The 27,780-nt window shown below is 48.6% G+C and overlaps 1 protein-coding gene across 1 annotated transcript in view; it reads left to right on the top strand.

Moving 5' to 3' along the window:
- LOC144598346 (dedicator of cytokinesis protein 2-like) overlaps window positions 1-27,780 on the top strand; it is an 894,447-nt gene that overhangs the window by 767,074 nt on the left and 99,593 nt on the right. The window contains exon 35 of the mRNA XM_078408406.1: window positions 6,877-7,033. Coding sequence (XP_078264532.1) covers window positions 6,877-7,033 — 157 coding nt within the window. The remainder of the gene's footprint in view (window positions 1-6,876; window positions 7,034-27,780) is intronic.

Below are 27,780 nucleotides of genomic sequence, written 5' to 3'. Positions count from 1 at the left end.
TCATTCTCAATCAGTACCCCGTTCCTGCCTTCTCCCCATACCCCCTGACTCCGCTATCCTTAAGAGCTCTATCTAGCTCTCTCTTGAATGCATTCAGAGAATTGGCCTCCACTGCCTTCCGAGGCAGAGAATTCAGCTCCTATCACTTCAGAACATGAAAGACTGCAACCCTTGAAGCATGTTTGGCTGTTCATTAAGATGGAGGAGGTTAGAGTCATGGCTTTAGCCTCCCCAATCTTACTGAACAGGAAGCTGGAGGAAGTAATACACTCTGACAGAAGTATATAAAATTATAGGGGAGACAGTCAGAATTAGATGGTCAGGATGATGTAGAAGCAAGGAACTGTAGATGGAGGTTTACAAAATAGATCATCATCAGGCCGAAGGGCCTGTTTCCGTGCTGTATCTCGAAACTGAACTAAACACGCACACACACACATACATACACTTAAAAAACAAACAATAATACTGCAATAACATTGGGGAAAATTGGGCCCTTTGGGGAATAGAATTTGTCATCTTTACTATATTATACGTGACTTGAGGCCGTCTAATGCGTTTGACTCATTACTGGCTGCCATTCGCAAAAGAGAGCTGTTAGCAAGTGCAAGAGCAGTTAGCGGCAATGGGTATTTGTGCGATTTAAACAAAGAGTACTGTAACTAATTAATTAAGATGGTGGGTGTGGGCGCGACGATTCTTTGCGTGCTGGTCGCAGAAGGGGATTTAGCATGTAGGAATGAACCTGCAGATGTTGGTTTAATTCGAAGATAGACACAAAATACTGGAGTAACTCAGCGGGGTCAGGCAGCATCTCTGGAGAGAAGGAATGGGTGACGTTTCGGGTCGAGACCCTTCTTCAGGTCTCGGGCCCGAAACGCCACCCATTCCTTCTCTCCAGAGATGCTGCCTGACCCTGCTGAGTTACTCCAGCATTGTGTGTCATTAGGAGATTTAGTAATGACACACTCCAGTCTTTCCAGTACTGCAAGTCCAAATCGATCAGAAAATCAGATACGAAAGGCCGGATCAATAGTGAGGTGAGAGGGGCAAAGGTCAAAGGGGATGTGCGGGCCAAGTATTTTACACAGGGTGATAGCACGGCACGGTGGCGCAGCGGTAGAGTTGCTGCCTTACAGCGAATGCTGCGCCGGAGACGCAGGTTCGATCCTGACTACGGGCGCCGTCTGTACGGAGTTTGTACGTTCTCCCCGTGACCTGCGTGGGTTTTCTCCGAGATCTTCGGTTTCCTCCCACACTCCAAAGACGTACAGGTTTGTAGGTTAATTGGCTTGGCAAATGTAAAAATTGTCCCTAGTGTGTGTAGGATAGTGTTAATGTGCGGGGATCGCTGGGTGGCGCGGACCCGGTGGGCCGAAGGGCCTGTTTCCGCGCTGTATCTCTAAATCTAAATCTAAAAAATTAGGCCATTCAGCCCATCTAGTCTACTCCGCCATTCAATCATGGCGGATCTACCTTTCCCACTCAACACTATTCTCCTGCCTTCTCCCCATAACCCCGGACACCCGCACTAATCAAGAATCTGAGTGCCTGGAACGTGCTGCCAGGGGTTGGTGGTGGAGGCAGATACGATAGTGGCATTTAAAAGGCTTTTGGAAAGGCACATGGATATGCAGGGAATCGAGGGATATGGACTATGTGCAGGGAGATGAGTTGTTTTAGGCATCATGTTCAGCACAGACATTGTGGGCCGAAGGGCCTGTTCTTGTGCTGTACTGTTTTATATTCTAATAGATCATATGCCTAATATCCAGTATAATATCCATTATAATATACACAGCGGCACGGTGGCGCAGCGGTAGAGTTGCTGCCTTACAGCGAATGCAGCGCCGGAGACCCGGGTTCGATCCTGGCTAAGGGCGCCATCTGTACGGCGTTTGTACGTTCTCCCCGTGACCTACGTGGGTTTTCGCCGAGATCTTAGGTTTCCTCCCACACTCCAAAGACGTGCAGGTTTGTTGGTGAATTGGCTTGGTAAATGTAAAAACTGGCCCTAGTGTGTGTAGGATAGTGTTAGTGTGCGGGGATCGCTGGTCGGCGCGGACCCGGTGGGCCGAAGGGCCTGTTTCCACGCTGTCTCTCTAAACTAAACTAAACTACAGCACGCAAACAAAATTTTCATTCTATCTCAGTACATGTGAGAGTAATAAACCAGCGCCAAAATCCTAATTAAGAGCTAGAAAGTTGTTAAAAATTTGATGCTTGAATTTTTCAGCTTTTATTGGAATTCAGTATGGTTTATTGTCACGTGTACTGAGGTACAGTGAAAGGCTTTTGTTGCGTGCTAACCAGTCAGCGGTCGATTCAGTTTATTTTCTTCAAAGAAAGCCACTCAAGAGATACATCTATAACAGGGCAGTATAACAGGTATAACAGAGCTTTATTTGTCGTTCGGTACCGAAGTACCGAACGAAACTACATAGCAGTCATAGAAAGAAAAAAAGAACACAAGACACACGACCCCAACACAAACATCCATCACAGTGACTCCAAACACCCCCTCACTGTGATGGAGGCAACAAAACTTCCCCTCTCTTCCCCACGCCCACGGACAGACAGCTCGTCCCCGACCGACCCGCACAGTCCCCGCACCGGGCGCTGAAACGTCTCGCGGCCGAACCGGGCGATGAAAGGCCCGCGACCAAGCCTTGCGCAGCTAAGTCCCGTGGTCGAGCCGCACCGGGCGATGTCAAGTCCGCAGCCGAGCCGCACCAGCGATGAAAAGCCCCGCAGCCGAGCCGCACCGGGCGATGTTAAGCCCCGCGGCCGAGCCGCACCGGGCGATGTTAAGTCCCGCAGCCGAGCCACACCAGCAGTGAAAAGTCCCGCAGCCGAGCTGCACCGGGCGATGTTAAGCCCCGCAGCCGAGCTGCACCGGGCGATGTTAAGCCCCGCAGCCGAGCTGCACCGGGCACTGTTAAGTCCAGCGGCCAAGCCGCACCGGGATGTAAAGTCCAGCGGCCCAGCCGCACCGGGATGTAAAGTCCAGCGGCCAAGCCGCACCGGGTGATGTAAAGTCCAGCGGCCGAGCCGCAGCGGGCGATGTTAGGCCCCGCAGCCGAGCCGCACCCCGCGCCATGAGGAAGAGAAAAGTCCCGTCCCCCCCCACACCCACCCACCCACACCACCACCCCCTCCCACACATACACAACCGAAAAAAATATATATATAAAAACCATCCCAACACCGACACACAACAAAAAAAGAGAAAAAAAAGACGGACAGACTGCTAGTCAGCCGCTGCCGTTAGGAGCCGCCACGTGATGCAGCTGGTCGAGCTGCTGCCTCACAGATCCAGAGACCCAGGTTCAATCCTTACCTTGGGTGCTAACTGTGTGGACATGTTGAGTATAGGAGTAAAGAGGTCCTTCTGCAGTTGTATAGGGCCCTGGTGAGACCACATCTGGAGTGTTGTGTGCTGTTTTAGTCCCCTAATTTGAGGAAGGACGTTCTTGCTATTGAGGCAGTGCAGTGTGGGTGCAATGAGGTTGATCCCCGGGATGGCGGGACTGTCACATGAGGAAAGATTGCAAAGGCTAGGCTTGTATTCACTGGAATTTAGAAGGATGAGAGGGGATCTTACAGAAACGTATAAAATTATAAAAGGACTGGACAAGCTAGATGCAGAAAAAATGTTCCCAATGTTGGGGGAAGACCAGAACCAGGGGCCACAGTCTAAGAATAAAGGGGAGGCCATTTAAAACTGAGGTGAGAAAAAACGTTTTCACCCAGAGAGTTGTGAATCTGTGGAATTTTCTGCCACAGAAGGCAGTGGAGGCCAATTCACTGGTTGCTTTCAAGAGAGAGTTAGATAGAGCTCTTGAAGATAGCGGAGTCAAGTCAAGTCAAATTTATTTGTCACATACACATACACGATGTGCAGTGAAATGAAAGTGGCAATGCCTGCGGGTTGTGCACAAAAAGAATTACAGTTACAGCATAAGGGGTATGGGGAGAAGGCAGGCACGGGTTACTGATTGTGGATGATCAGCCATGATCACAGTGAATGGCGGTGCTGGCACGAAGGGCCGAACGGGCTACTCCTGCACCTATTGTTTATTGTCTATGTTCCCACATATAGGTTTCCTCCGGGTGCTCCGGTTTACTCCCACTTCCCACAGACGTGCGGGTTTGTAGGTTAATTGGCCTCTCTAAAATTGCCCTTTTTGTGTCTAGGGATTGGATGAGAAAGTGGGATTTATTTATTTTTAGATTTAGAGATACAGCGCAGAAACAGGCCCTTCGGCCCACCGGGTCCGCGCCGCCCAGCGATCCCCGCACATTAACTCCACCAACTAGGGACAATTATTTTAAACTTTTGCCCAGCCAATTAACCTACATACCTGTACGTCTTTGGAGTGTGGGAGAAAACCGAAGATCTCGGAGAAAACGCACGCGGGTCACGGGGAGAACGTACAAACTCCGTACAGACGGCACCCGTAGTCAGGATCGAAACTGAGTCTCTGGCGCTGCATTCCCTGTAAGGCAGCAACTCTACCGCTGCGCCACCGTGCCATGGGATAGCATTGAACTTGTGTAAACAGGTGATCGATGGTCAGCGTGGACTCAAGGGAGAGTCAGATGTAGCGCTCAGGGCTATCAGAATCAAGGGATATGGGGAGAAAGCAGAAACAGGGTACTGATTTTGGATGATCAGCCATGATCGTATTGAATGGCTGGTGCTGGCTTGAAGGCCTGCATGGCCTATTCTTGCACTCTATCTCTAAACTAACCAAATATTCCATCTCTATGAAATAAATGTACTTAAATTATTGTCAAGGTAATTTTTTGAACCCTAGTTCTGCTTGGGCTTTTGTTCTCTTTCTTCATTGTTCAATACCCATGGGCAAACGGCATTGGTCATTAGTGTTATTAATAAACTAAAACTAGTTGTCACCGAGGCATTTTGTGCGGAGTTCTGAAGGCAAAATCACGAAAAGAACTTCGAACACGGAACATCGAAAATAATCAATTTTGAGCAGATTAAATTATAATACAAAGTTTTGTCAACCTAAGGCAACACTTTCCCAGATAGGCCTTTGGGAGTTTTATTGGTGAAGATTAAATTTCAAACGCTTAGATTTTTCACCATTGTTGATTTCATCAGTGTTCTGGAGGACAGCCACAAGGTTAACTAGAATTTCTCGTTCCCCTCTTCCCCGACACTGGCAGTAACTAGTGGGGTACCGCAAGGCTCGGTGCTGGGACCGCAGCTATTTACAATATACATTAATGACTTGGATGAAGGGATTAAAAGTACCATTAGCAAATTTGCAGATGATACAAAGCTGGGTGGTAGTGTGAACTGTGAGGAAGATGCTATGAGGTTGCAGGGTGACTTGGACAGGTTGTGTGAGTGGGCGGATGCATGGCAGATGCAGTTTAATGTGGATAAGTGTGAGGTTATCCACTTTGGCGGTAAGGCAGATTATTATCTGAATGGTGTCAAGTTAGAAGAAACTTGATCTGGGTGTCCTAGTGCATCAGTCACTGAAAGGAAGCATGCAGGTACAGCAGACAGTGAAGAAAGCCAAAGGAATGATGGCCTTCATAACAAGAGGAGTTGAGTATAGGAGCAAAGAGGTCCTTCTGCAGTTGTACAGGGCCCTAGTGAGACCGCACCTGGAGTACTGTGTGCAGTTTTGGTCTCCAAATTTGAAGAAGGATATTCTTGCTATTGAGGGTGTGCAGCGTAGGTTTACTAGGTTAATTCCCGGAATGGCGGGACTGTCATATGTTGAAAGACTGGAGCGACTAGGCTTGTATACATTGGAATTTAGAAGGATGAGAGGGGATCTTATCGAAACATATAAGATTATTAAGGGGTTGGACACGTTAGAGGCAGGAAACATGTTCACAATGTTGGGGGAGTCCAGAACCAGGGACCACAGTTTAAGAATAAGGGGTAGGCCATTTAGAACGGCCATTTAATCCCTTCATCCAAGTCATTAATGTATATTGTAAATAGCTGCGGTCCCAGCACCGAGCCTTGTGGTACCCCACTAGTCACTGCCTGAAAAATTCTGAAAGGGACCCATTTATCCCCACTCTTTGCTTTCTGTCTGTCAACCAATTTTCTATCCATGTCAGTACCCTACCTCCAATACCATGTGCTCTAATTTTGCCCACCAATCTCCTATGTGGGACCTTGTCGAAGGCTTTCTGAAAGTCGAGGTACACCACATCCACCGGCTCTCCCCTGTCAATTTTCCTAGTTACATCCTCAAAAAAGTCCGAAAGATTAGTCAAGCGTGATTTCCCCTTCGTAAATCCATGCTGACTCGGAACGATCCTGTTACTGCTATCCAATCTTGTTGGTAGGATGGTTCAGTTCCCTGAGAAGCTTTTCACTGTACCTCAGTACACATGACAATAAACTAAACTAAAGAAACAGCCGAGAAGAATCTGTCCCTGAATCTGGAGGTGTGTGCGTTTTCACACTTCTGTACCTATTGCCTGATGGGAGAGGGGAGAAGAGGGAGTGGCCGGGGTGAGACTCGTCATTGGTTTGATTTCAAAAATGTGCTGGTAAGCTAATGGGCTCCTTTTGTATGGATGAGTGGCAAAGGAATGAAAAGAGAATTGGATGGGTGTGTAAGTTGCAGGATTATAGGGAAAAATGGGGAGGGGGGGGGGGGGGGGTGGGAATGGGACCAGCAGAATTGCTCGGCTGGCAGCTGGCATGGACAAGATGGGCCAATAGACAATAGACAATAGGTGCAGGAGTAGGCCATTCAGCCCTTCGAGCCAGCACCGCCATTCAATGCGATCATGGCTGATCACTCTCAATCAGTGTTGTAATAAGTCAATTGATTTGTCCCATTTCTTATTCTTTCCTCTTATTCTTTTCCTCAGTCTGTTGGAGCTTTGCAGGAAATCCCAATACCTGGCCAAACAAGGCGAAGCCTTCGTTGCCCTGGTAACGGGCCTGTTGGAAAGGCTGCTGGACTACAGGACCGTGATGAACGATGATAACCAAAGCTACAGCATGAACTGCACAGTAAATCTCCTGGTAGGTCATTTCCGAGTCAAGTATAATAAAGTACAATATGTAATGACACTTTTTAAAGAGTCAGAGAGTCACGCAGTGCAGAAGCAGGCCCTTCAGCCAAACTCACGCATCGAGACCAAGATGGCCCATCTAAGATGGCTCCACTTCCTTGCATTTGGCCCATATCCCTCCAAAGCTCTCCTATCCAAGTACCTGTCCAGGTGTTTTTTATCTCCTCTGGCAGCTTGATCCATTTACCTACCACCCTCTGTGTGAAAGGTTGCCCCTCAGGTTCATATTAAATCCAGCCCCTCTCACCTTAAACCTATGTGCTCTGGTTCTTGATTCCCCTATTCTGGGTAAAAGACTCTGTGCATTCACCCTATGTATTCTACTCATGATTTTATACACTTCTCCAAGATCACCCCTCAGCTTCCTGCGCTCCAAAGAATAGAGTCCTAGACTGCCTAACCTCTCCCCTTAGCTCAGGCCCTCAAGTCCTGGAAACATCCTCGTAAATCATCTCTGCACTCTTTCCAGCCGCTGAAAGGAAGCATGCAGGTACAGCAGGCAGTGAAGAAAGCCAATGGAATGTTGGCCTTCATTACAAGAGGAGTTGAGTACAGGAGCAAAGAGGTCCTTCTGCAGTTGTACAGGGCCCTAGTGAGACCGCACCTGGAGTACTGTGTGCAGTTTTGGTCTCCAAATTTGAGGAAGGATATTCTTGCTATTGAGGGCGTGCAGCGTAGGTTTACTAGGTTAATTACCGGAATGGCGGGACTGGTGTATGTTGAAAGACTGGAACGACGAGGCTTGTATACACTGGAATTTAGAAGGATGAGAGGGGATCTTATCGAAACGTATAAGATTATTAAGGGGTTGGACACGTTAGAGGCAGGAAACATGTTCCCAATGTTGGGGGAGTCCAGAACCAGGGGCCACAGTTTAAGAATAAGGGGTAGGCCATTTAGAACTGAGATGAGGAAAAATGTTTTCAGTCAGAGAGTTGTGAATCTGTGGAATTCTCTGCCTCAGAAGGCAGTGGAGGCCAATTCTCTGAATGCATTCAAGAGAGAGCTAGATAGAGCTCTTAAGGATAGCGGAGTCAGGGGGTATGGGGAGAAGACAGGAACGGGGTACTGATTGAGAATGATCAGCCATGATCACATTGAATGGCGGTGCTGGCTCGAAGGGCCGAATGGCCTACGCCTGCACCTATTGTCTATTGTCTAAATGAAGTCATTCCTATAGCAGGGTGTCCAGAATCAAACATGGCACTCCAGGTCCAGCCTAGCCAACATCTTGTACACTGTGGAATACCTACATCATAGGAAGAGGTTGTTTGGCCCATCACCCTCTAACCATGCCCACATAACTGTTTAAGTCCCACACCTACATGGACCATTGGCCCAATATGTAAACCTATTTCAGTTGTTTTTCGAACAGTGCACTAATGATGACACCAAGATGCAGCAATTTAGTTTAGTTTAGAGATACAGCGCGGAAACAGGCCCCTCGGCCCACCGGTTCCACGTCGACCAGCGATCCCCGCACACTAACACTATCCTACACACACTAGGGACAATTTTTACATTTACCAAGCCAATTAACCTACAAATGGCCTACTCCTGCACCTATTGTCTATTGTCTATTGTCTTTGGAGTGTGGGAGGAAACCGAAGATCTCAGAGAAAACCCACGCTGGTCACGGGGAGAACGTACAAACTCCGTTCAGACAGCACCTGTAGTCGGGATCGAACCCGTGTCTCTGGCGCTGCATTCGCTGTAAGGCAGCAACTCTACCGCTGCGCCATCGTGCCGCCCCATTACTCCTGGTGTAGGTGAATGTTAGAGCATAGAAAAGGTCTGAAGAAGGGTCTTGACATGAAACGTCACCCATTCCTTCTCACCAGAGATACTGCCTGTCCCGCTGAGCTACTCCAGCATTTTGTGCCTATCTATAGAAAATTACTTCGCAGTTAGAGGCACTTTGCTTCACAATATCTGTCCCAAACATGCTTAGATTAACTGATATTATCTGCCTGTACATGATCCATGTTAGCGGAATCGGGAGGAGTAAATGGGTCTGTGAGAGAGATAAATGTAACAAAAAGGAACTGCAGATGCTGGTTTATACCAAAGAGTAACTCAGCCCTGAAGAAGGGTCCCGATCCAAAATGTCACCTATCCATTTTCTCCAGAGACGCTGCCTGACCTGCTGAGTTACTCCAGCACTTTCATAAGTTCACATGTTCTAGTAGCAGAATTGGGCCATTCAGCCCATCAGGTCTACTCTGCCATTCATTCATGGCTGATCTATCTCTCCCTCCTATCCCCATTCTCCTGCCTTCTCCCCATAACCCCTGACACCCGCACTATTCAAGAATCTATCAATCTCCGTCTTAAAAATATCCATTGACTTGGCCTCCACAGCCGTCTGTGGCAAAGAATTCCACAGATTCACCCCACCCTCTGACTAAAGAAATTCCTCCTCATCTCCTTCCTTAAGGACCGTCCCTTTTATTGTGAGGCTGTGACCTCCGGTCCTAGACTCTCCCACTAGTGGAAACATCCTCTCCACATCCACTCTCACTCAGGCCTTCGGTAAGTTTGTGTCTATCTGTGAGAGAGAGAGAGAGTTTGCAGGAAGAGACGGAGAGGAACAGTTATAAGTCTGAGTATAAGGCACAAAAAGCTGGAGTAACTCAGCGGGGACAGGCAGCATCTGCAGAGAGAAGGGATGGGTGACGTTTCGGGTTTCGTGTTGAGACCCTCCATCAGCCTATCTTCGGTTTAAACCAGCATCTGCGGATCCTTCCCGCACGGAACGGCTCTGATGCTGGTCCACTCGTCCCTTCCCACCCAAACCACCCCAACCCCGGGCACTTTCCCCTGCAACCGCAGGAGATGCAACTCCCTATAACTCCCCCCTCAACTCCATCCAAGGACCCAAACAGTCTTTCCAGGTGAGACAGAGGTTCACCTGCACCTCCTCCAACCTCATCTATTGCATCCGCTGCTCCAGATGTCAACTTATTTACATCGGCGAAACCAAGCGCAGGCTCGGCGATCGCTTCGCTCAACACCTGCGCTCGGTCTGCATTGAACAAACTGATCTCCCGGTGGCCGAGCACTTCAACTCCCCCTCCCATTCCCAGTCTGACCTTTCTGTCATGGGCCTCCTCCAGTGCCATAGTGAGGCCCACCGGTAATTGGAGGAACAGCACCTCATATTTCGCCTGGGCAGCTTGCAGCCCAGCGGTATGAACATCGACTTCTCCAACTTTAGATAGTTCCTCTGTCCCTCTCTTCCCCTCCTCCTTCCCAGATCTCCCTCTATCTTCCTGTCTCCGCCTATATCCTTCCTTTGTCCCGCCCCCCCTGACATCAGTCTGAAGAAGGGTCTCGACCCGAAACGTCGCCCATTCCTTCTCTCCTGAGATGCTGCCTGACCCGCTGAGTTACTCCAGCATTTTGTGAATAAATACCTTTGATTGATTAGCTCGATGAGCTGGATGGGCCGAATGGCCTCTTGCGTCATAATGAAATATAATATCACAAATAATGGGAACAGCTCCTCCATGTCCACTCATCATTACCGTTACGTAACAGTTTCCCATTCGAAACTTTTTATTTTGCAGAAATCGCCAAATTCTTTGCCTAGTTGATACCAATAAACAATTTAGTTTGCTGCAGGGTTGCTTGATGCTGTAGGGCAGATGCTGAATCATTCATTTCCCGCAATTCATTAATACACCGTTCAGGATGAATTGTCCTGACATTTATTGCTTATTACCATATTTGTTCTGCTAGCCTCATTTCTGATAACAATTAAAAATGATTTATCTTAAGTATTGAGATGAAGTTTACGCTCATTAAGTTGATAGATGGGGAAGTGGGAGAGAGAGAAGGGAGGGTGGGATGGGTGGTGGGATGGGGGGTGTGGAGATAAAAGGTTGCTATTTACACATCCAGTCATCCATGAAGACTCTTGAGTTAAGCTAGTGTAAGAAAATAACGGCTGATGCTGGTACATAGAAACATAGAAACATAGAAAATAGGTGCAGGAGTAGGCCATTCGGCCCTTCGATCCTGCACCGCCATTCAATATGATCATGGCTGACCATCCAACTCAGTATCCCGTACCTGCCTTCTCTCCGTACCCCCTGATCCCTTTAGCCACAAGGGCCACATCTAACTCCCTCTTAAATATAGCCAATGAACTGGCCTCAACTACCCTCTGTCGCAGAGAATTCCACAGACTCACCACTCTCTATGTGAAAAATCGAAGGTATTTATTCACAAAGTGCTAGAGTAACTCAGCGGGTCAGGCAGCATCTCAGGAGAGAAGGAATGGGTGACGTTTCGGGTCGAGACCCTTCTTCAGACGGATCCAAAACTGCAGCAGCCGGGAAGGACATAAAACATCCTTGGGCACATGACGGGAGTTTTATCAAACCACACCAAGTTTTATTAAACATTCACCAAGACAAAATTTGACACTGAACTTGGGTCATAAGATCAAGTTAATAGGCACAGAATTAGGCCATTCTGCCCATCAAGTCTACTCCGCCATTCAATCATGGCTGATCTATCTCTCCCTCCCAACCCCAATCTCCTGCCTTCTCCCCGTAACCCCTGACACCCGTACTAATCAAGAATCTATCTATATCTGCCTTAAAAATGTCCATTGACTTGGCCTCCGCAGCCCTCCACAGATTCACCACCCTCTGACTGAAGAAATTACGTGGCAAAGAATTGCACAGATTCACCACCCTCTGACTGAAGAAATTCCTCCTTAGCTCCTTCCGAAAGGAACGCCCTTTAATTCTGAGGCTGTGACCTCCAGTCCTAGACTGATGGAAACATCCTCTCCACATCCACTCCATCCAAGCTCATGTGGGCAAAAGATAACGGGTCAGACAGATTCAGAAAGAGAGAGCGGGGTGGGGGGGGGCAGACAAAGGATTGTGATAGGGGCATTATTCCAACGTATTCCACCAGATTGATTCCTGGGATGGCAGGACTTTCATATGAAGAAAGATTGGATAGACTCGGCTTGTACTCGCTGGAATTTAGAAGATTGAGGGGGGATCTTATAGAAACTTACAAAATTCTTAAGGGGTTTGACAGGCTAGATGCAGGAAGATTGTTCCCGATGTTGGGGAAGTCCAGAACAAGGGGTCACAGTTTAAGGATAAGGGGGAAGTCTTTTAGGACCGAGATGAGAAAGTTTTTTTTCACACAGAGAGTGGTGAATCTGTGGAATTCTCTGCCACAGAAGGTAGTTGAGGCCAGTTCATTGGCTATATTTAAGAGGGAGTTAGATGTGGCCCTTGTGGCTAAAGGGATCAGGGGGTACGGGGAGAAGGCAGGTACGGGATACTGAGTTGGATGATCAGCCATGATCATATTGAATGGCGGTGCAGGCTCGAAGGGCCGAATGGCCTACTCCTGCACCTATTTTCTATGTTTCTATGTTTCTATGAAAAGGGCATTTGGACAGGTACATTTTGTGAAGTCAAACCAGGGCAGGACCTTCACAGTGAAAGGCAGGGCTCTGGGTGGAGTGGCAGGGCAGAGGGATCACTAAAATGGATGGTAGCGTAGATAGTGAAGAAGGTTATCAAAGGTCACAGCAGGATCTTACGGTGACACGGTGGCGCAGCGGTAGAGTTGCTGCCTCATAGCGTCAGAGACCCAGGTTCTATCCTGACTACGGGTGCTGTGTGTACAGAGTTTGTACGTCCTCTCTCTGACCACGTGGGTTTTCTCCAGGTGCTCCGGTTTCCTCCCGCATTCCAAAGGCGTGCAGGTTTGGAGGTTTATTAGCTTCTATAAATTATCCATAGTCCGGGTTGACCACTGGTCAGCGCGGGCTCGGTGGGTCGAAGGCCCAGTTTCCACGCAGCGTCTCTGAGCAAAACCAATCTGAACTAAACTAAAGTTGAGAAGCTCAGCAGGTCGGGCAGCACCTGTACAAACTCCGTACAGACGGCACCCAAAAGTCAGAATCGAACCCGGGTCTCTGGCGCTGTGAGAGACACTAGGAGATTTTCTCAGTGAACTGACGGATTTGACAACCCAGACACTCCAAAGACGTACAGGTACGTAGGTTAATTGGCTTGGTAAATGGGAAAAATTGTCCCTGTTGTACGTAGGATAATGTTGATATGTACGGATCGCTGGTCAGCGCGGACCCGGTGGGCCGAAGGGCCTGTTCCAGCGCTGTTTCTCTAAACTATCATTGGGTTATAGAGGACAATCGCCAATAACCAACACCATCCCCTCTCCGTTAATGTCCATTATTGGAAGGGTTTACGCTCGTGTAGGAGGGCACGGTGGCGCAGCGGTAGAGTTGCTGCCTTACAGCGAATGCAGCGCCGGAGTCCCGGGTTCGATCCTGACTACGGGCGTTGTCTGTATGGAGTTTGTACGTTCTCCCCGTGACCTGCGTGGGTTTTCTCCAAGATCTTCGGTTTCCTTCCGCACTCCAAAGATGCACAGGTACGTAGGTTAATTGGCTTGGTAAATGGGAAAAATTGTCCCTAGTGGGTGTAGGATAGTGTTATTGTGCGGGGATCGCTGGGCGGAGCGGACCCGGTGGGCCGAAGGGCCTGTTTCCGCGCTGTTTCTCTAAACTATCGTACATTGCTCCCCACATTGCTGAGGAAGAGGACATAGGTTTAATGTGAGGGGGAGAGATTTAATAGGAATCTGAGGGGTTACATTGAAGAATACAGCACAGTAACAGACCCACGTGGTCACAGGGAGAACATACAAACCGTACACAAAATCATGAGAGGAATAGATCGGGTAGATACACAGAGTCTCTTGCCCAGAGTAGAGGAATCGAGGACCAGAGGACATAGGTTCAAGGTGAAGGGGGGAAAGATTGAGTATAGGAGCAAAGAGGTCCTTCTACAGTTGTACCGGGCCCTGGTGAGACCGCACCTGGAGTACTGTGTGCAGTTTTGGTCTCCAAATTTGAGGAAGGATATTCTTGCTATGGAGGGCGTGCAGCGTAGGTTCACTAGATTAATTCCCGGTATGGCGGGACTGTCGTATGTTGAAAGGCTGGAGCGATTGGGCTTGTATACACTGGAATTTAGAAGGATGAGGGGGGATCTTATTGAAACATATAAGATAATTAGGGGATTGGACACATTAGAGGCAGATAACATGTTCCCAATGTTGGGGGAGTCCAGAACAAGGGGCCACAGTTTGAGAATAAGGGGTAGGCCATTTAGAACGGAGATGAGGAAGAACTTTTTCAGTCAGAGGGTGGTGAAGGTGTGGAATTCTCTGCCTCAGAAGGCAGTGGAGGCCAGTTCGTTGGATGCTTTCAAGAGAGAGCTGGATAGAGCTCTTAAGGATAGCGGAGTGAGGGGGTATGGGGAGAAGGCAGGAACGGGGTACTGATTGATAGTGATCAGCCATGATCGCATTGAATGGCGGTGCTGGCTCGAAGGGCTGAATGGCCTACTCCTGCACCTATTGTCTATTGTCTATTGTCTATTTAATAGGAATCTGAGGGGTAACTTTTTCACACAGAGGGTGGTGGGTGTATGGAACAAACTGCCAGAGGAGGTAGTTGAGGCAGGGACTATCGCAACATTTGAGAAGCAGTTAGACAGGTACATGGATAGGACAGGTTTAGAGGGTTATGGGCCAAATGCAGGCAGGTGGGACTAGTGTAGATGGGGCATGTTGGTCTGGGTGGGTAAGTTGGGCCGAGGTGCCTGTTTCCACGCGATGTTACGCTGTGAAGGAGGATCAGGTATCTGGGTTGTCAAATCCGTCAGTTCGCTGAGAAAATCTCAGAGTGTTTTTGACATTCAGAAAAATTCATTGACATTCAAAAAATAATCGGCTAAATTTTCCTGAGAAACGCCCATATGTATATTCTGGCATTTTACCCCCAACTGCTATAAAATAATGCTAATGGCATGTTGGCCTTCAAAACGAGAGGATTTGAGTATAGGAACAAGGAGGTCCTTCTGCAGTTGTACAGGGCCCTGGTGAGACCACATCTGGAGTACTGTGTGCAGTTTTGGTCTCCTAATTTGAGGAAGGACGTCCTTGCTATTGAGGCAGTGCAGCGTTGGTTCATGAGGTTAATACCTGGGATGGAGGGACTGTCGTATGAGGAAAGACTGGGCTCGTATTCACTGGAGTTTAGAAGGATGAGAGGGGATCTTATAGAGACGTATAAAATTATAAAAGGACTGCACCAGCTAGATGCAGGAAAAATGTTCCCATGTTGGGGGAGTCCAGAACCAGGGGCCACAGTCTTAGAATAAAGGGGAGGCCATTTAAAACTGAGGTGAGAAGAAACTTTTTCACCCAGAGAATTGTGAATTTGTGGAATTCTCTGCCACAGAAGGCAGTGGAGGCCAATTCACTGGATGGATTTAAAAGAAAGTTAGAGCTCTAGGGGCTAGCAGAATCAAGGGATATGGGGAGAAGGCAAGCACGGGTTACTGATTGTGGATGATCAGCCATGATCACAATGAATGGCGGTGCTGGCTCGGAGGGCCAAATGACTTCCTCCTGCACCTATTTTCCATGTTTCTATGTTAATATTTGAGCGTGTTAGCTACAAGTGGAAGTTGGACAAGCTTGGGACCGTAAGACATAGAAGCAGATTTAGTCCATTCGGCCCATCATGTCTACTCCGCCATTCAATCATGGCTGATCTATTTTTTCCTCTCAGCCCCATTCTCCTGCCTTCTCCCAGTAACCTTTGATCCCCTTGCTAATCGAGAACCTATCAATCTCGGTTTTAATAATTCCCAAAGACTTGGTCACCACAGCCGTCTGTGGCAATGAATTCCACAGATTCGCCACAATCTGGCTAAGAAATTAATCCTCATTTCTATTTTGAAGTGCATCCTTTGATTCTGAGGATGTGTCCTCTGGTGCTACACTCTCCCATTACTGGAAACATCATCTCCACATCCACTCTATCGAGGAAAGAGTGCTGGGGTCTGGATGGAGGTGAGGGAGGAGGTATAGGGATAGTTTTGGACTCCAAATTTGAGGAAGGATATTCTTGCTATTGAGGGCGTGCAGCGTAGGTTTACTAGGTTAATTCCCGGAATGGCGGGACTGTCGTATGTTCAAAGACTGGAGCGGCTAGGCTTGTACACACTGGAATTTAGAAGGATGAGAGGGGATCTTATCGAAACATATAAGATCATTAAGGGGTTGGCCACGTTAGAGGCAGGAAACATGTTCCCAATGTTGGGGGAGTCCAGAACCAGGAGCCACAGTTTAAAAATAAGGGGTAGGCCATTTAGAACAGAGATGAGGAAAAACCTTTTCAGTCAGAGAGTTGTGAATCTGTGGAATTCACTGTTTCAGAAGGCAGTGGAGGCCAATTCTCTGAATGCATTCAAGAGAGAGCTAGATAGAGCTCTTAAGGATAGCGGAGTCAGGGGGTATGGGGAGAAGGCAGGAACGGGGTACTGATTGAGAATGATCAGCCATGATCACATTGAATGGCGGTGCTGGCTCGAAGGGCCGAATGGCCTCCTCCTGCACCTATTGTCCATTGTCTATTGTCTATTGACAAATGTTACATCTCCTGTGGGAAAGTAGAAGCCTGGTATATCCTAGCTTCCTATTGCTGATGGACTGCTAAGCCATGCCTGTAGAGATGCTGCGTCACAACTCCAGAGAGCCGGGTCCAACGCTGACCTCTGGACCTGTATGTGTGGAGTTTGCACGTTCTCCCCGTGACTGCGTGGCTTTCCTTCTTCTGCTCCGGTTTCCTCCCATATCCTAAAGATGTGGGATCTCATATCCTAAAGAGGGCGGTCACGGTGGCGCGGCGGTAGAGTTGCTGCCTTACAGCGAATGCAGCGCCGGAGACCCGGGTTCCATCCCGACTACGGGCGCCGTCTGTACGAAGCTCGTACGTTCTCCCCGTGACCCGCGTGGGTTTTCTCCGAGATTTTCGGTTTCCACCCACACTCCAAAGACGTGCAGGTTTGCAGGTTAATTGGCTGGGTAAATGTAAAAATTGTCCCTAGTGGGTGTAGGATAGTGTTAGTGTGCGGGGATCGCTGGGCGGCGCGGACCCGGTGGGCCGAAAGGGCCTGTTTCTGCGCCTTGTCTCTAAACTAAACTCAACTAAAAATGTGCAATTGAATTGGCCACTGCTAAGTACGACTTGAATTTATAGACAATAGACAATAGGTGCAGGAGGAGGCCATTCGTCCCTTCGAGCCAGCACCGCCATTAAATGGGATCATGGCTGATCATTCTCAATCAGTACCCCGTTCCTGCCTTCTCCCCATACCCCCTGACTCCACTATCCTTAAGAGCTCTATCTAGCTCTCTCTTGAATGCATTCAGAGAATTGGCCTCCACTGCCTTCTGAGGCAGAGAATTCCACAGATTCACAACTCTGACTGAAAAAGTTCTTCCTCATCTCAGTTCTAAATGGCCTACCCCTTATTCTTAAACTGTGGCCCCTTGTTCTGGACTCCCCCCAACATTGGGAACATGTCCAACCCCTTAATAATCGTATACGTTTCGATAAGATCTCCTCTTCCTTGAATCCGGGTTGGGTTGACTGTAATATGTGGGGGGGGGGGGGGGGGGGCATGTGGAGTTTTGGAGAGGGTGCAGAAGAGGTTTGCCAGAATGCTGCCTACGTTGCGTTTTGCGTTTAGTTTATTGTTACGTGTACCGAGGTACAGTGAAAAGCTTCTGCAATGTGCTAACTAGCCAGTGAAAAGACATTACAGGATTACAATCGATCCACCCACAATGTACAGATCTGCCGCCCTCTATTTATGAGAACTCTCTTCTACACTCTGTACCTTTCTCATTGCTCTATCTGTTATACTTGATTTTATTGCTGTGTGGTAGATCTGGGCGGCACGGTGGCGCAGCGGTAGAGTTGCCGCCTTACAGCACCAGCGATCCGGGTACTTATAGTATAAGAAGATAACTGCAGATGCTGGTACAAATCGAAGGTATTTATTCACAAAATGCTGGAGTAACTCAGCAGGTCAGGCAGCATCTCGGGAGAGAAGGAATGGGTGACGTTTCGGGTCGAGACCCTTCTTCAGACTGATGTCAGGGGGGGCGGGACAAAGGAAGGATATAGGTGGAGACAGGAAGATAGAGGGAGAACTGGGAAGGGGGAGGGGAAGAGAGGGACAGAGGAACTATCTAAAGTTGGAGAAGTCGATGTTCATACCACTGGGCTGCAAGCTGACCAGGCGAAATATGAGGTGCTGTTCCTCCAATTTCCGGTGGGCCTCACTATGGCAGTGGAGGAGGCCCATGACAGAAAGGTCAGACTGGGAATGGGAGGGGGAGTTGAAGTGCTCGGCCACCGGGAGATCAGGTTGGTCAATGCGGACTGAGCGCAGGTGTTGAGCGAAGCGATCGCCGAGCCTGCGTTTGGTTTCGCCGATGTAAATAAGTTGACATCTAGAGCAGCGGATGCAATAGATGAGGTTGGAGGAGGTGCAGGTGAACCTTTGTCTCACCTGGAAAGACTGTTTGGGTCCTTGGATGGAGTTGAGGGGGGAGGTAAAGGGACAGGTGTTGCATCTCGTGCGGTTGCAGGGGAAAGTGCCCGGGGATGGGTTGGTTTGGGTAGGAAGGGACGAGTGGACCAGGGAGTTACGGAGGGAACGGTCTCTGCGGAACGCAGAGAGGGGAGGGGATGGGATGATGTGGCCAGTAGTGGGGTCCCGTTGTAGGTGACGGAAATGTTGGCGGATGATATGTTGGATCCGCTGGCTGGTGGGGTGGAAGGTGAGAACGAGGGGGATTCTGTCCTTGTTGCGAGTGGGGGGAGGGGGAGCAAGAGCGGAGCTGCGGGATGTAGAAGAGCATATATACCCGGTACTTATATCCGGGTTCGATCCTGACCACGGGTGCTTGGTGTAAATTTAAAATTGTCCCCAGTGTGTGTAGGATAGTGTTAACGTGCGGGGATCGCTGGTCGGCGCGGACCCGGTGGGCCGAGGGGCCTGTTTCCGCGCTGTGTCTCTTGACCAAACAAAAAAATCTGCTCCATCTGGATAGCTTGCAAAACAAAGCTTTCCCTTGTACCTTGGCACACGTGACAATAATAAATCTAAACCTTCAGCAAGGGGTACTGGAAGCACAGCTGTGACGGCCATGCTTCTGGTATCTCACGGGGAACCTTCATTTACGCACACAGAACTCTGATAGGTCGGAATGAATAGCTGTGCTTGTGGAACCGCAGTGCAGATGGCTCCCTGGATAAGCATGGCTCAGGTAGTAAGATGCATAATAACCGCTGGCATTTACCATTGTAACAATGTACAAATGTGCTTCAAAGGAGAATAATCAGACAAGATCAAAAAGCAATGCCTGAAATCTGAGATAGATGTAACAAAAAAACAGGGTTACGCTGGAAATACTCACAGTTCAGTACCGGCGCTCCTCGACTTACGATGGATGGGGTCATGTTCTGATAAACCCATCGTAAATCGAAAATATCGTAAGTAGAAAATGCATTTAATAGACCTGACCTACTGAACATCATAGCCACCTAACCTATCAAACATCATAGCCACCTAACCTACCGAACATCATAGATAGCCACCTAATGTACCAAACATCATAGCCACCTAACCTATCAAACATCACAGCCACCTAATCTACCGAACATCATAGATAGCCACCTAATGTACCAAACATCATAGATAGCCACCTAACCTACTGAACATCATAGCCACCTAACCTACCCAACATCATAGCCACCTAACCTACCCAATATCATAGCCACCTAACCTACCGAACATAATAGCCACCGAACCTACTGAACATCATAGATAGCCACCTAACCTACCCAACATCACCGCCACCTAACCTACCCAACATCATAGCCACCTAACCTACCGAACATCATAGATAGCCAGGTATATATTCACAAAATGCTGGAGTAACTCAGCAGGTCAGGCAGCATCTCAGGAGAGAAGGAATGGGTGACATTTCGGGGCGAGACCCTTCTTCAGACTGTTCAGTAGGTCAGACTGAAGAAGGGTCTCGACCCGAAACGTCACCCATTCCTTCTCTCCTGAGATGCTGCCTGACCTGCTGTGTTACTCCAGCATTTTGTGAATAAATACCTTCGATTTGTACCAGCATCTGCAGTTATTTTCTTATCATAGATAGCCACCTAACCTACTGAACATCATAGATAGCCACCTAACCTACTGAACATCATAGCCACCTAACCTACCCAACATCATATCCATCTAACCTACACAACATCATAGATAGCCACCTAACCTACTGAACATCATAGCCACCTAACCTACCCAACATCATAGCCACCTAACCTACCGAACATCATATCCATCTAACCTACCGAACATCAGTATCATACCGCATATCACTAGACCGGGTAAAGATCAAAATTCAAAATTCGAAGTACGGTTTTAACCAAAGATACTAGAGGAGCAAGATGAACCACTCCATCGAAATGGCCTATACTGAAGTGTCGTACGCAGAGGAGCGTAACGTCCACCATTTTAGTAAGCAAAACCTGGCGTTCGCTCTGCCTCTCGCAGTGTAATCAGTGTTTTGGGGGAACAGTATGTGTGATGATAGCATAAAATTGCAGAAAACATTTCATCTGTTAATTCACAGATTTTTGTTATTTTTCTTTTAAAATGTTGCTGTAAGTTTCTGCCTACCAAAATGGCGCCGTGACGTACTACGGTTTTTTAGGGCCGAGTGGTCTATCTTGCTCTGCTCTATTATCTTTGGATTTTCACTGAATGTGTATCGCTTTTACACCATCGTAAAGTCAAAATATCGTAAGTCGTAGCACCGTAAGTCGAGGAGCATCTGTACTGAGTATTCAGTTGAGTATAGAAGTTGGGAGGTCATGTTGCAGTTACGTAAGGCATTGGTGAGGCCGCATTTGGAGTGTTGTGTAGAAAAGAACTGCAGATGCCGGTTTAAACCGAAGATAGACAAAAAACGCTGGAGTAACTCAGGTGGTCAGACGGCACCTCTGGAGGCAAGGAATAGGTGACGTTTCGAGTCAAGACCCTCCTCCAGACTGAGAGTCAGGGGGGAGGAAATGTTGAGATATGGAGGGGTGGGGTGTAAAAACGAGAGAGCAGACGATGACAAGGAAATGTAGAACGGTTCATTGTTAACTGAGGGGAAGGTGACAATGAGGCACACAATCAGTACGTTAATCAGAAGGACAGCGAAACTAGTCCGATTCCGATTCCCGGAATGGCAGGACTGTCCTGTGTTGAAAGACTGGAGCGGCTAGGCTTGTATACACTGGAATTTAGAAGGATGAGAGGGGATCTTATCGAAATATATAAGATTATTAAGGGGTTGGACACATTAGAGGCAGGAAACATGTTCCCAATGTTGGGGGAGTCCAGAACCAGGGGCCATAGTTTAAGAATAAGGGGTAGGCCATTTAGAACGGAGATGAGGAAAAACTTTTTCAGTCAGAGAGTTGTAAATCTGTGGAATTCTCTGCCTCAGAAGACAGTGGAGGCCAATTCTCTGAACGCATTCAAGAGAGAGCTAGATAGAGCTCTTAAGGATAGCGGAGTCAGGGGTATGGGGAGAAGGCAGGAACGGGGTACTGATTGAGAATGATCAGCCATGATCACATTGAATGGCGGTGCTGGCTCGAAGGGCCGAATGGCCTCCTCCTGCACCTATTGTCTAATGGGGTTGAGAGGGAAAGACAGATCAGCCATGATTGAATGGTGGAGTAGACTTGATGGGCCAAATGGCCTAATTCTGCTCCTATCACTTGTGAACGTACAGCCCATGTCCCATCTACACTAGTCCCGCCTGTCTGCGTATGCCCATGTGGAAACATAGGAGGCCATTCGGCCCTTCGAGCCAGCACCGCCTTTCACTGCGATCATGGCTGATCATCCCCACAAGAGCAGGATGTAGAAAGTGTCACCCTCATAGGCCCCCCTCGGTCAAGGCCGACCATGGGCGATGCATCCTAGTTTGCCACACCTCCACACATATCTAGCCGAGATGTGGAGCCAGCAGCCAACTAGGATGCATCGCCCATGGTCAGCCATGACCGAGGGGGGCCTAAGAAGGTGACACTTTCCACATCTTGCTCTTCTTGGGATCCTTGCATTCTTTGTCTGCATCCACTGTATCTGGAACTTGTTACTGGATACAATTCATTAACCGGCGTCAGGTCATTATGCTCCACAACGCTGCCCGCCCGCATCAGGCTCGCGGGCAAAGTCGATGCACGACTCCGCGAAAGGGCTTTCTCATTCAGACTTGCAGCGACTCCAACACAACGAAGGGCTTTCAATTACCCTGTGATTTCTGCAATTAGCCGAGGGTTGCAGCCAGCGTCCGGGGCTAATCTGTTCTCAATTGTCGGCAGGTGTGCAGGTTCAAAAGAGTTGGAAGGACGCTGCTGGCAGGTTGTTTTTCAATTAGGTGATCTTCACAGGTAGGGTGCAAGAGCGCTCACAGCCGACAGGTCTGGGCAAAGATTGAAATGGGACGACATTAATGGAGGGCAAACTAATTAAGGTTTCACCGGTCGAGAGGTTGATGGAGTGGATGAGTGCAGCTAAAACCGCCAAGCATCTCAATGCCAGCCAGGACAAAGCTGATCATAGAGCCATAGAGTGATACAGTGTGGAAACCTCCCTCGCCCTCTCCCTCTCCCTCTCCCTCTCCCTCTCCCTCTCCCTCTCCCTCTCCCTCTCCCTCTCCCTCTCCCTCTCCCTCTCCCTCTCCTCTCCCTCTCCCTCTCCTCTCCCTCTCCCTCTCCCTCTCCCTCTCCCTCTCCCTCTCCCTCTCCCTCTCCCTCTCCCTCTCCCTCTCCCTCTCCCTCTCCCTCTCCCTCTCCCTCTCCCTCTCCCTCTCCCTCTCCCTCTCCCTCTCCCTCTCCCTCTCCCTCTCCCTCTCCCTCTCCCTCTCCCTCTCCCTCTCCCTCACCCACTCCCTCTCCCTCTCCCTCACCCTCACCCTCACCCTCTCCCTCTCTCCCTCACCCTCTCCCTCTCTCTCTCTCTCCCTCCCCCTCTCTGTAATTCAGAGAGGCCAGGTCCCTCATCTCTCTCTCTGTAATTCTGAGAGGCCAGGTCCTCGTCATGTGTTTTACAGGGCTGTGAATGAGCTGCTAGCTTGTGGCTTTGATAATCCGCCCCTGCTCCTTGATCCACCCGCCCCTGCTCCTTGATCCAACCTGTCTCCGCTCCGAGGCTGATCCCCCAGTGTGACCAAACGTGGCCTTAGGGACACGCTGCTCTTTATTCATGCTTTGCTCACACATATTCTCCCATCAGCGCTTAATTCTTCATGAAACCCAAGCCAGATTTGAACCTCCGAGCTGGGCCGTCGTAACGCAACACATCTCAAAAACAATTTCAGGAGCCTTCATTTACGTGGGGTCTGCTGGGAGTGTGAACAAACATCGTTGTGTATCAGGAGACTGTGGATAAACATCAGAGATCGTAATATCAACATATTTCCTTGCAAAGTAGCAAGATGCCATTTCAACCCTTTGATGTTATTCGGGAAAATATATTTTCCTGTAACATGAGAAACATGTTAGGACATCAAACATGGAAGAGATTGCTGTGTATGAAGGAACTGCAGATGCTTCAGAATGGCAGGCAGTGGAGCGTGGAGTGCCGCAAGGCTCGGTGTTGGGGCCGCAACTGTTTACAATATGTATTAATGATTTGGATGATGGAATTAGAAGTAACACTAGCAGGTTTGCGGATGACACAAAGCTGGGTGGTAGTGTGAACTGTGAAGAGGATGTTAGGAGGTTGCAGGGTGACTTGGACAGGTTGAGTGAGTGGGCAGATAGATGCGTGGCAGATGCAGTATAATGAAGATAAATGTGAGGCTATCCACTTTGGCGGCAAGAACAAGGGGGCAGATTATTATCTCAATTGTGTCAGATTAGGTAAAGGGGAAGTGCAAGGAGATCTTGGTGTCCTTGTACACCAGTCACTGATAGTAAGCGTGCAGGTACAGAAGGCAATGAAGAAAGCTTGAAGAAAGTAGGCAGTGAGGAGGATTTGAGTACAGGAGCAAAGAGCAGTTGTATAGGCCCCTGGTGAGACCACATCTAGAGTACTGTGTGTAGTTTTGGTCTCCTAATTTGAGGAAGGACATTCTTGCTATTGAGGCAGTGCAGCGTAGGTTCACGAGGTTAATCCGTGGGAGGGAGGGACTGTCATATGAGGAAAGATTGGAAAGACTGTGCTTGTATTCACTGGAGTTTAGAAGGATGAGAGGCGATTTTGCAGATACGTATAAAATCATAAAAGGACTAGACAAGCTAGATGCAGGAAAAATGTAACCAATTTTGGGGGAGTCCAGAACCAGGGGCCACACAGTCTAAGAATAAAGGGGAGGCCATTTAAAACTGAGAGGAGAAGAAACCTTTTCACCCAGAGAGTTGTGAATTTGTGGAATTCTCTGCCACAGAGAGCAGTGGAGGCCAATTCACTGGATGAATTTAGAAGAGAATTAGATAGAGCTCCAGGGGCTAGTGGAATCAAAGGATATGGGGAGAAGGCAGGCACGGGTTACTGATTGTGGATGATCAGCCACGATCACATTGAATGGCGGTGGTGGCTCGAAGGGCCGAATGGCCTCCTCCTGCACCTATTTTCTATGTTTCTAAGTATCTATGCTGGTTTAAACATTTTCTATGTTTCCAAGTTTCTATGCTGGTTTAATCAAAGTATTAAACGTTGATAGGCACGAAGTGCTGGAGTAACTCAGCAGGACAGGCAGGAACTCTGGAGAGAAGGAATGGGTGACGTTTCAGGTCAAGACCCACAGGAAACGTTCCTTTGGTCCCCAATGTGTCGAACATGTTTTCTGATGACATATTTTCTACCAACACAACAGGGTGTCAGAGTGGTGCAGTGGTAGAGTTGCTGCCTTGCAGCGCCAGACACCGGGTTCAATCCTGACTAAGGGTGCCCTCATGCTCTCCCTGTGACCTGCATGGGTTTTCTCCGGGTGCTCCGGTTTCCTCGCACATCCCGAAGTTTGGGAGGTTCATTGGCTTCTGCAAATTGTCGCTAGTGTGCAGGATAGAACTAGTGTAGGGTTGGGCCGAAGGGCCTGTTTCCACGCTGAGAGGAAACCGGAGCATTCGAAGGAAACCCACGCGGTCACAGGCAGAACGTGCAAACTCCACACGGACAGCACTTGAGATCAGGATGGAACCCCGGGTTGCTGGAGCTACGAGGCGGCAGGCGCTCCCGTTTCCTCCCATGTCCCAAAAATGTCCGGCTTTGCAGGAAACATAGACAATAGGTGCAGGAGTAGGGGACGTACAACGAGATCTGGGTGTCCTCGTGCATCAGTCACTGAAAGGAAGCATGCAGGTACAGCAGGCAGTGAAGAAAGCTAATGGAATGTTGGCCTTCATAACAAGAGGAGTTGCGTATAGGAGCAAAGAGGTCCTTCTGCAGTTGTACAGGGCCCTAGTGAGACCGCACCTGGAGTACTGTGTGCAGTTTTGATCTCCAAATTTGAGGAAGGATATTCTTGCTATTGAGGGCGTGCAGCGTAGGTTTACTAGGTTAATTCCCGGAATGGTGGGACTGTCATATGTTGAAAGACTGGAGCGACTAGGCTTGTATACACTGGAATTTAGAAGGATGAGAGGAGATCTTATCGAAACGTATAAGATTATTAAGGGGTTGGACACGTTAGAGGCAGGAAACATGTTCCCAATGTTGGGGGAGTCCAGAATCAGGGGCCACAGTTTAAGAATAAGGGGTAGGCCATTTAGAACGGAGATGAGGAAACACTTTTTCAGTCAGAGAGTTGTGAATCTGTGGAATTCTCTGCCTCAGAAGGCAGTGGAGGCCAATTCTCTGAATGCATTCAAGAGAGAGCTAGATAGAGCTCTTAAGGATAGCGGAGTCAGGGGGTATGGGGAGAAGGCAGGAACGGGGTACTGATTGAGAATGATCAGCCATGATCACATTGAATGGCGGTGCTGGCTCGAAGGGCCCAATGGCCTCCTCCTGCACCTATTGACTATTGTCTATTGTCTATTGTCATTCGGCCCTCCAAGCCAGCACCGCCATTCTATATGATCACGGCTTTCTCTCCATATCCCTTGATTCCGTCAGCCTTAAGCACAGCTCTACCTTCCAATCGATCGCCCTCTTGCGTGTGTGGCTGGGGACAGCAGCCATCTTGCTCAGAGTCACGAGTGTATGTGCGGGGAGCTGCTCACTTACGGCAGGTTCAAAGAGGCTCCGTCTTCCCAATAGCCGGTCTCTTTATTTATTAAGTATGATTCTTTTTTTTTTTGCCCGGCTCCTCAGAGCATAACTCAGTACCTGCAGTTCAGCGGTGCATTGCATTCTTGATCAGCACGCGGCTGGCTGCCTTGAGCCAAGCGGTCGGTGCTGAACCCTGACATCGCAAAGCTGCCGCGCGTCAACACCAGGAATTAATAGACAACAGACAACAGGTGCAGGAGGAGGCCATTCGGCCCTTCGAGCCAGCACCGCCATTCAATGTGATCATGGCTGATCATTCACAATCAGTACCCCGTTCCTGCCGTACCCCCTGACTCCGCTATCCTTAAGAGCTGTATCTAGCTCTCTCTTGAATTGAACCAGGAAGCACTCAAAGCAACCGGAGATCAAAGAAGTTGTATGAAGCCTTTCGCTCCTCTGATCCCTCTGGTCCTCCGCGCTCCCACTCCACAGTTGTTGTTTCAATGAATCATAGAAACATAGAAAATAGGCGCAGGAGGAGGCCATTCGGCCCTTCGAGCCAGTACGGCCATTCATTGTGATCGTGGCTGATCATTCTCAATCAGTAACCCGTGCCTGCCTTCTCCCCATATCCCTTGATTCCACTAGCCCCCAGAGCTCTATCTAACTCCCTTTTAAATCCATCCAGTGATTTGGCCTCCACTGCCCTCTGTGGCAGAGAATTCCACAAATTCTCAATTCTCTGGGTGAAAAAGTTCCTTCTCACCTCAGTTTTAAATGGCCTCCCCTTTAATAATATATTCCTTTATTCTTCCCACACCGGGGAAATTTACAGTGTTACAGCAGCAAAGTGGTTAGCAAGAGATCATTCGTTTATTCTATTTATTCTCAGACTGTGGCCCTTGGTTCTGGACTACCCCAACATTGGGAACATTGTTTCATGCATCTAGCTTGTCCAGTCCTTTTATAATTTTATGCGTCTCTATAAGATCCCCTCTCATCCTTCTAAACTCCAGTGAATACAGGCCCAGTCTTTTCAATCTTTCCTCATACGACAGTCATTAGTCCGTGAACGGCACACTCTCCTCAGAAAGGGCCAAGCTTCTTTCTTCAAAAGTTGGAGATAGACAAATGCTGATTAATAGCCGAAGTCCTAAAGTTCCTTCTCACCTCAGTTTTAAATGGCCTCCCCTTTAATAATATATTCCTTTATTCTTCCCACACCGGGGAAATTTACAGTGTTACAGCAGCAAAGTGGTTAGCAAGAGATCATTCGTTTATTTAGTTGGAGATAGACAAATGCTGATTAATAGCCGAAGTCCTAAAGGCTTCAAGAGCATTTCACACAAGGGGTGGCGGGTGTTTGGATGGAACGATCTGCCAGGGGAGGTAATTGAGGCTGGGGACTATCCCAACATTTTAAGAAACAGCTAGACAGGTACATGGATAGGACAGGTTTGGAGCGATGGGAACCAAACGCAGGCAGGTGGGACTAGTGCAGCTGGGACATTGTTGGCCGGTGTGGGCACGTTGG

Source organism: Rhinoraja longicauda, chromosome 1, assembly GCF_053455715.1.
Source record: "Rhinoraja longicauda isolate Sanriku21f chromosome 1, sRhiLon1.1, whole genome shotgun sequence".
Classification (NCBI taxonomy): Eukaryota; Metazoa; Chordata; class Chondrichthyes; order Rajiformes; family Arhynchobatidae; genus Rhinoraja; species Rhinoraja longicauda.
This window is presented reverse-complemented; position numbering and strand designations above follow the sequence as displayed.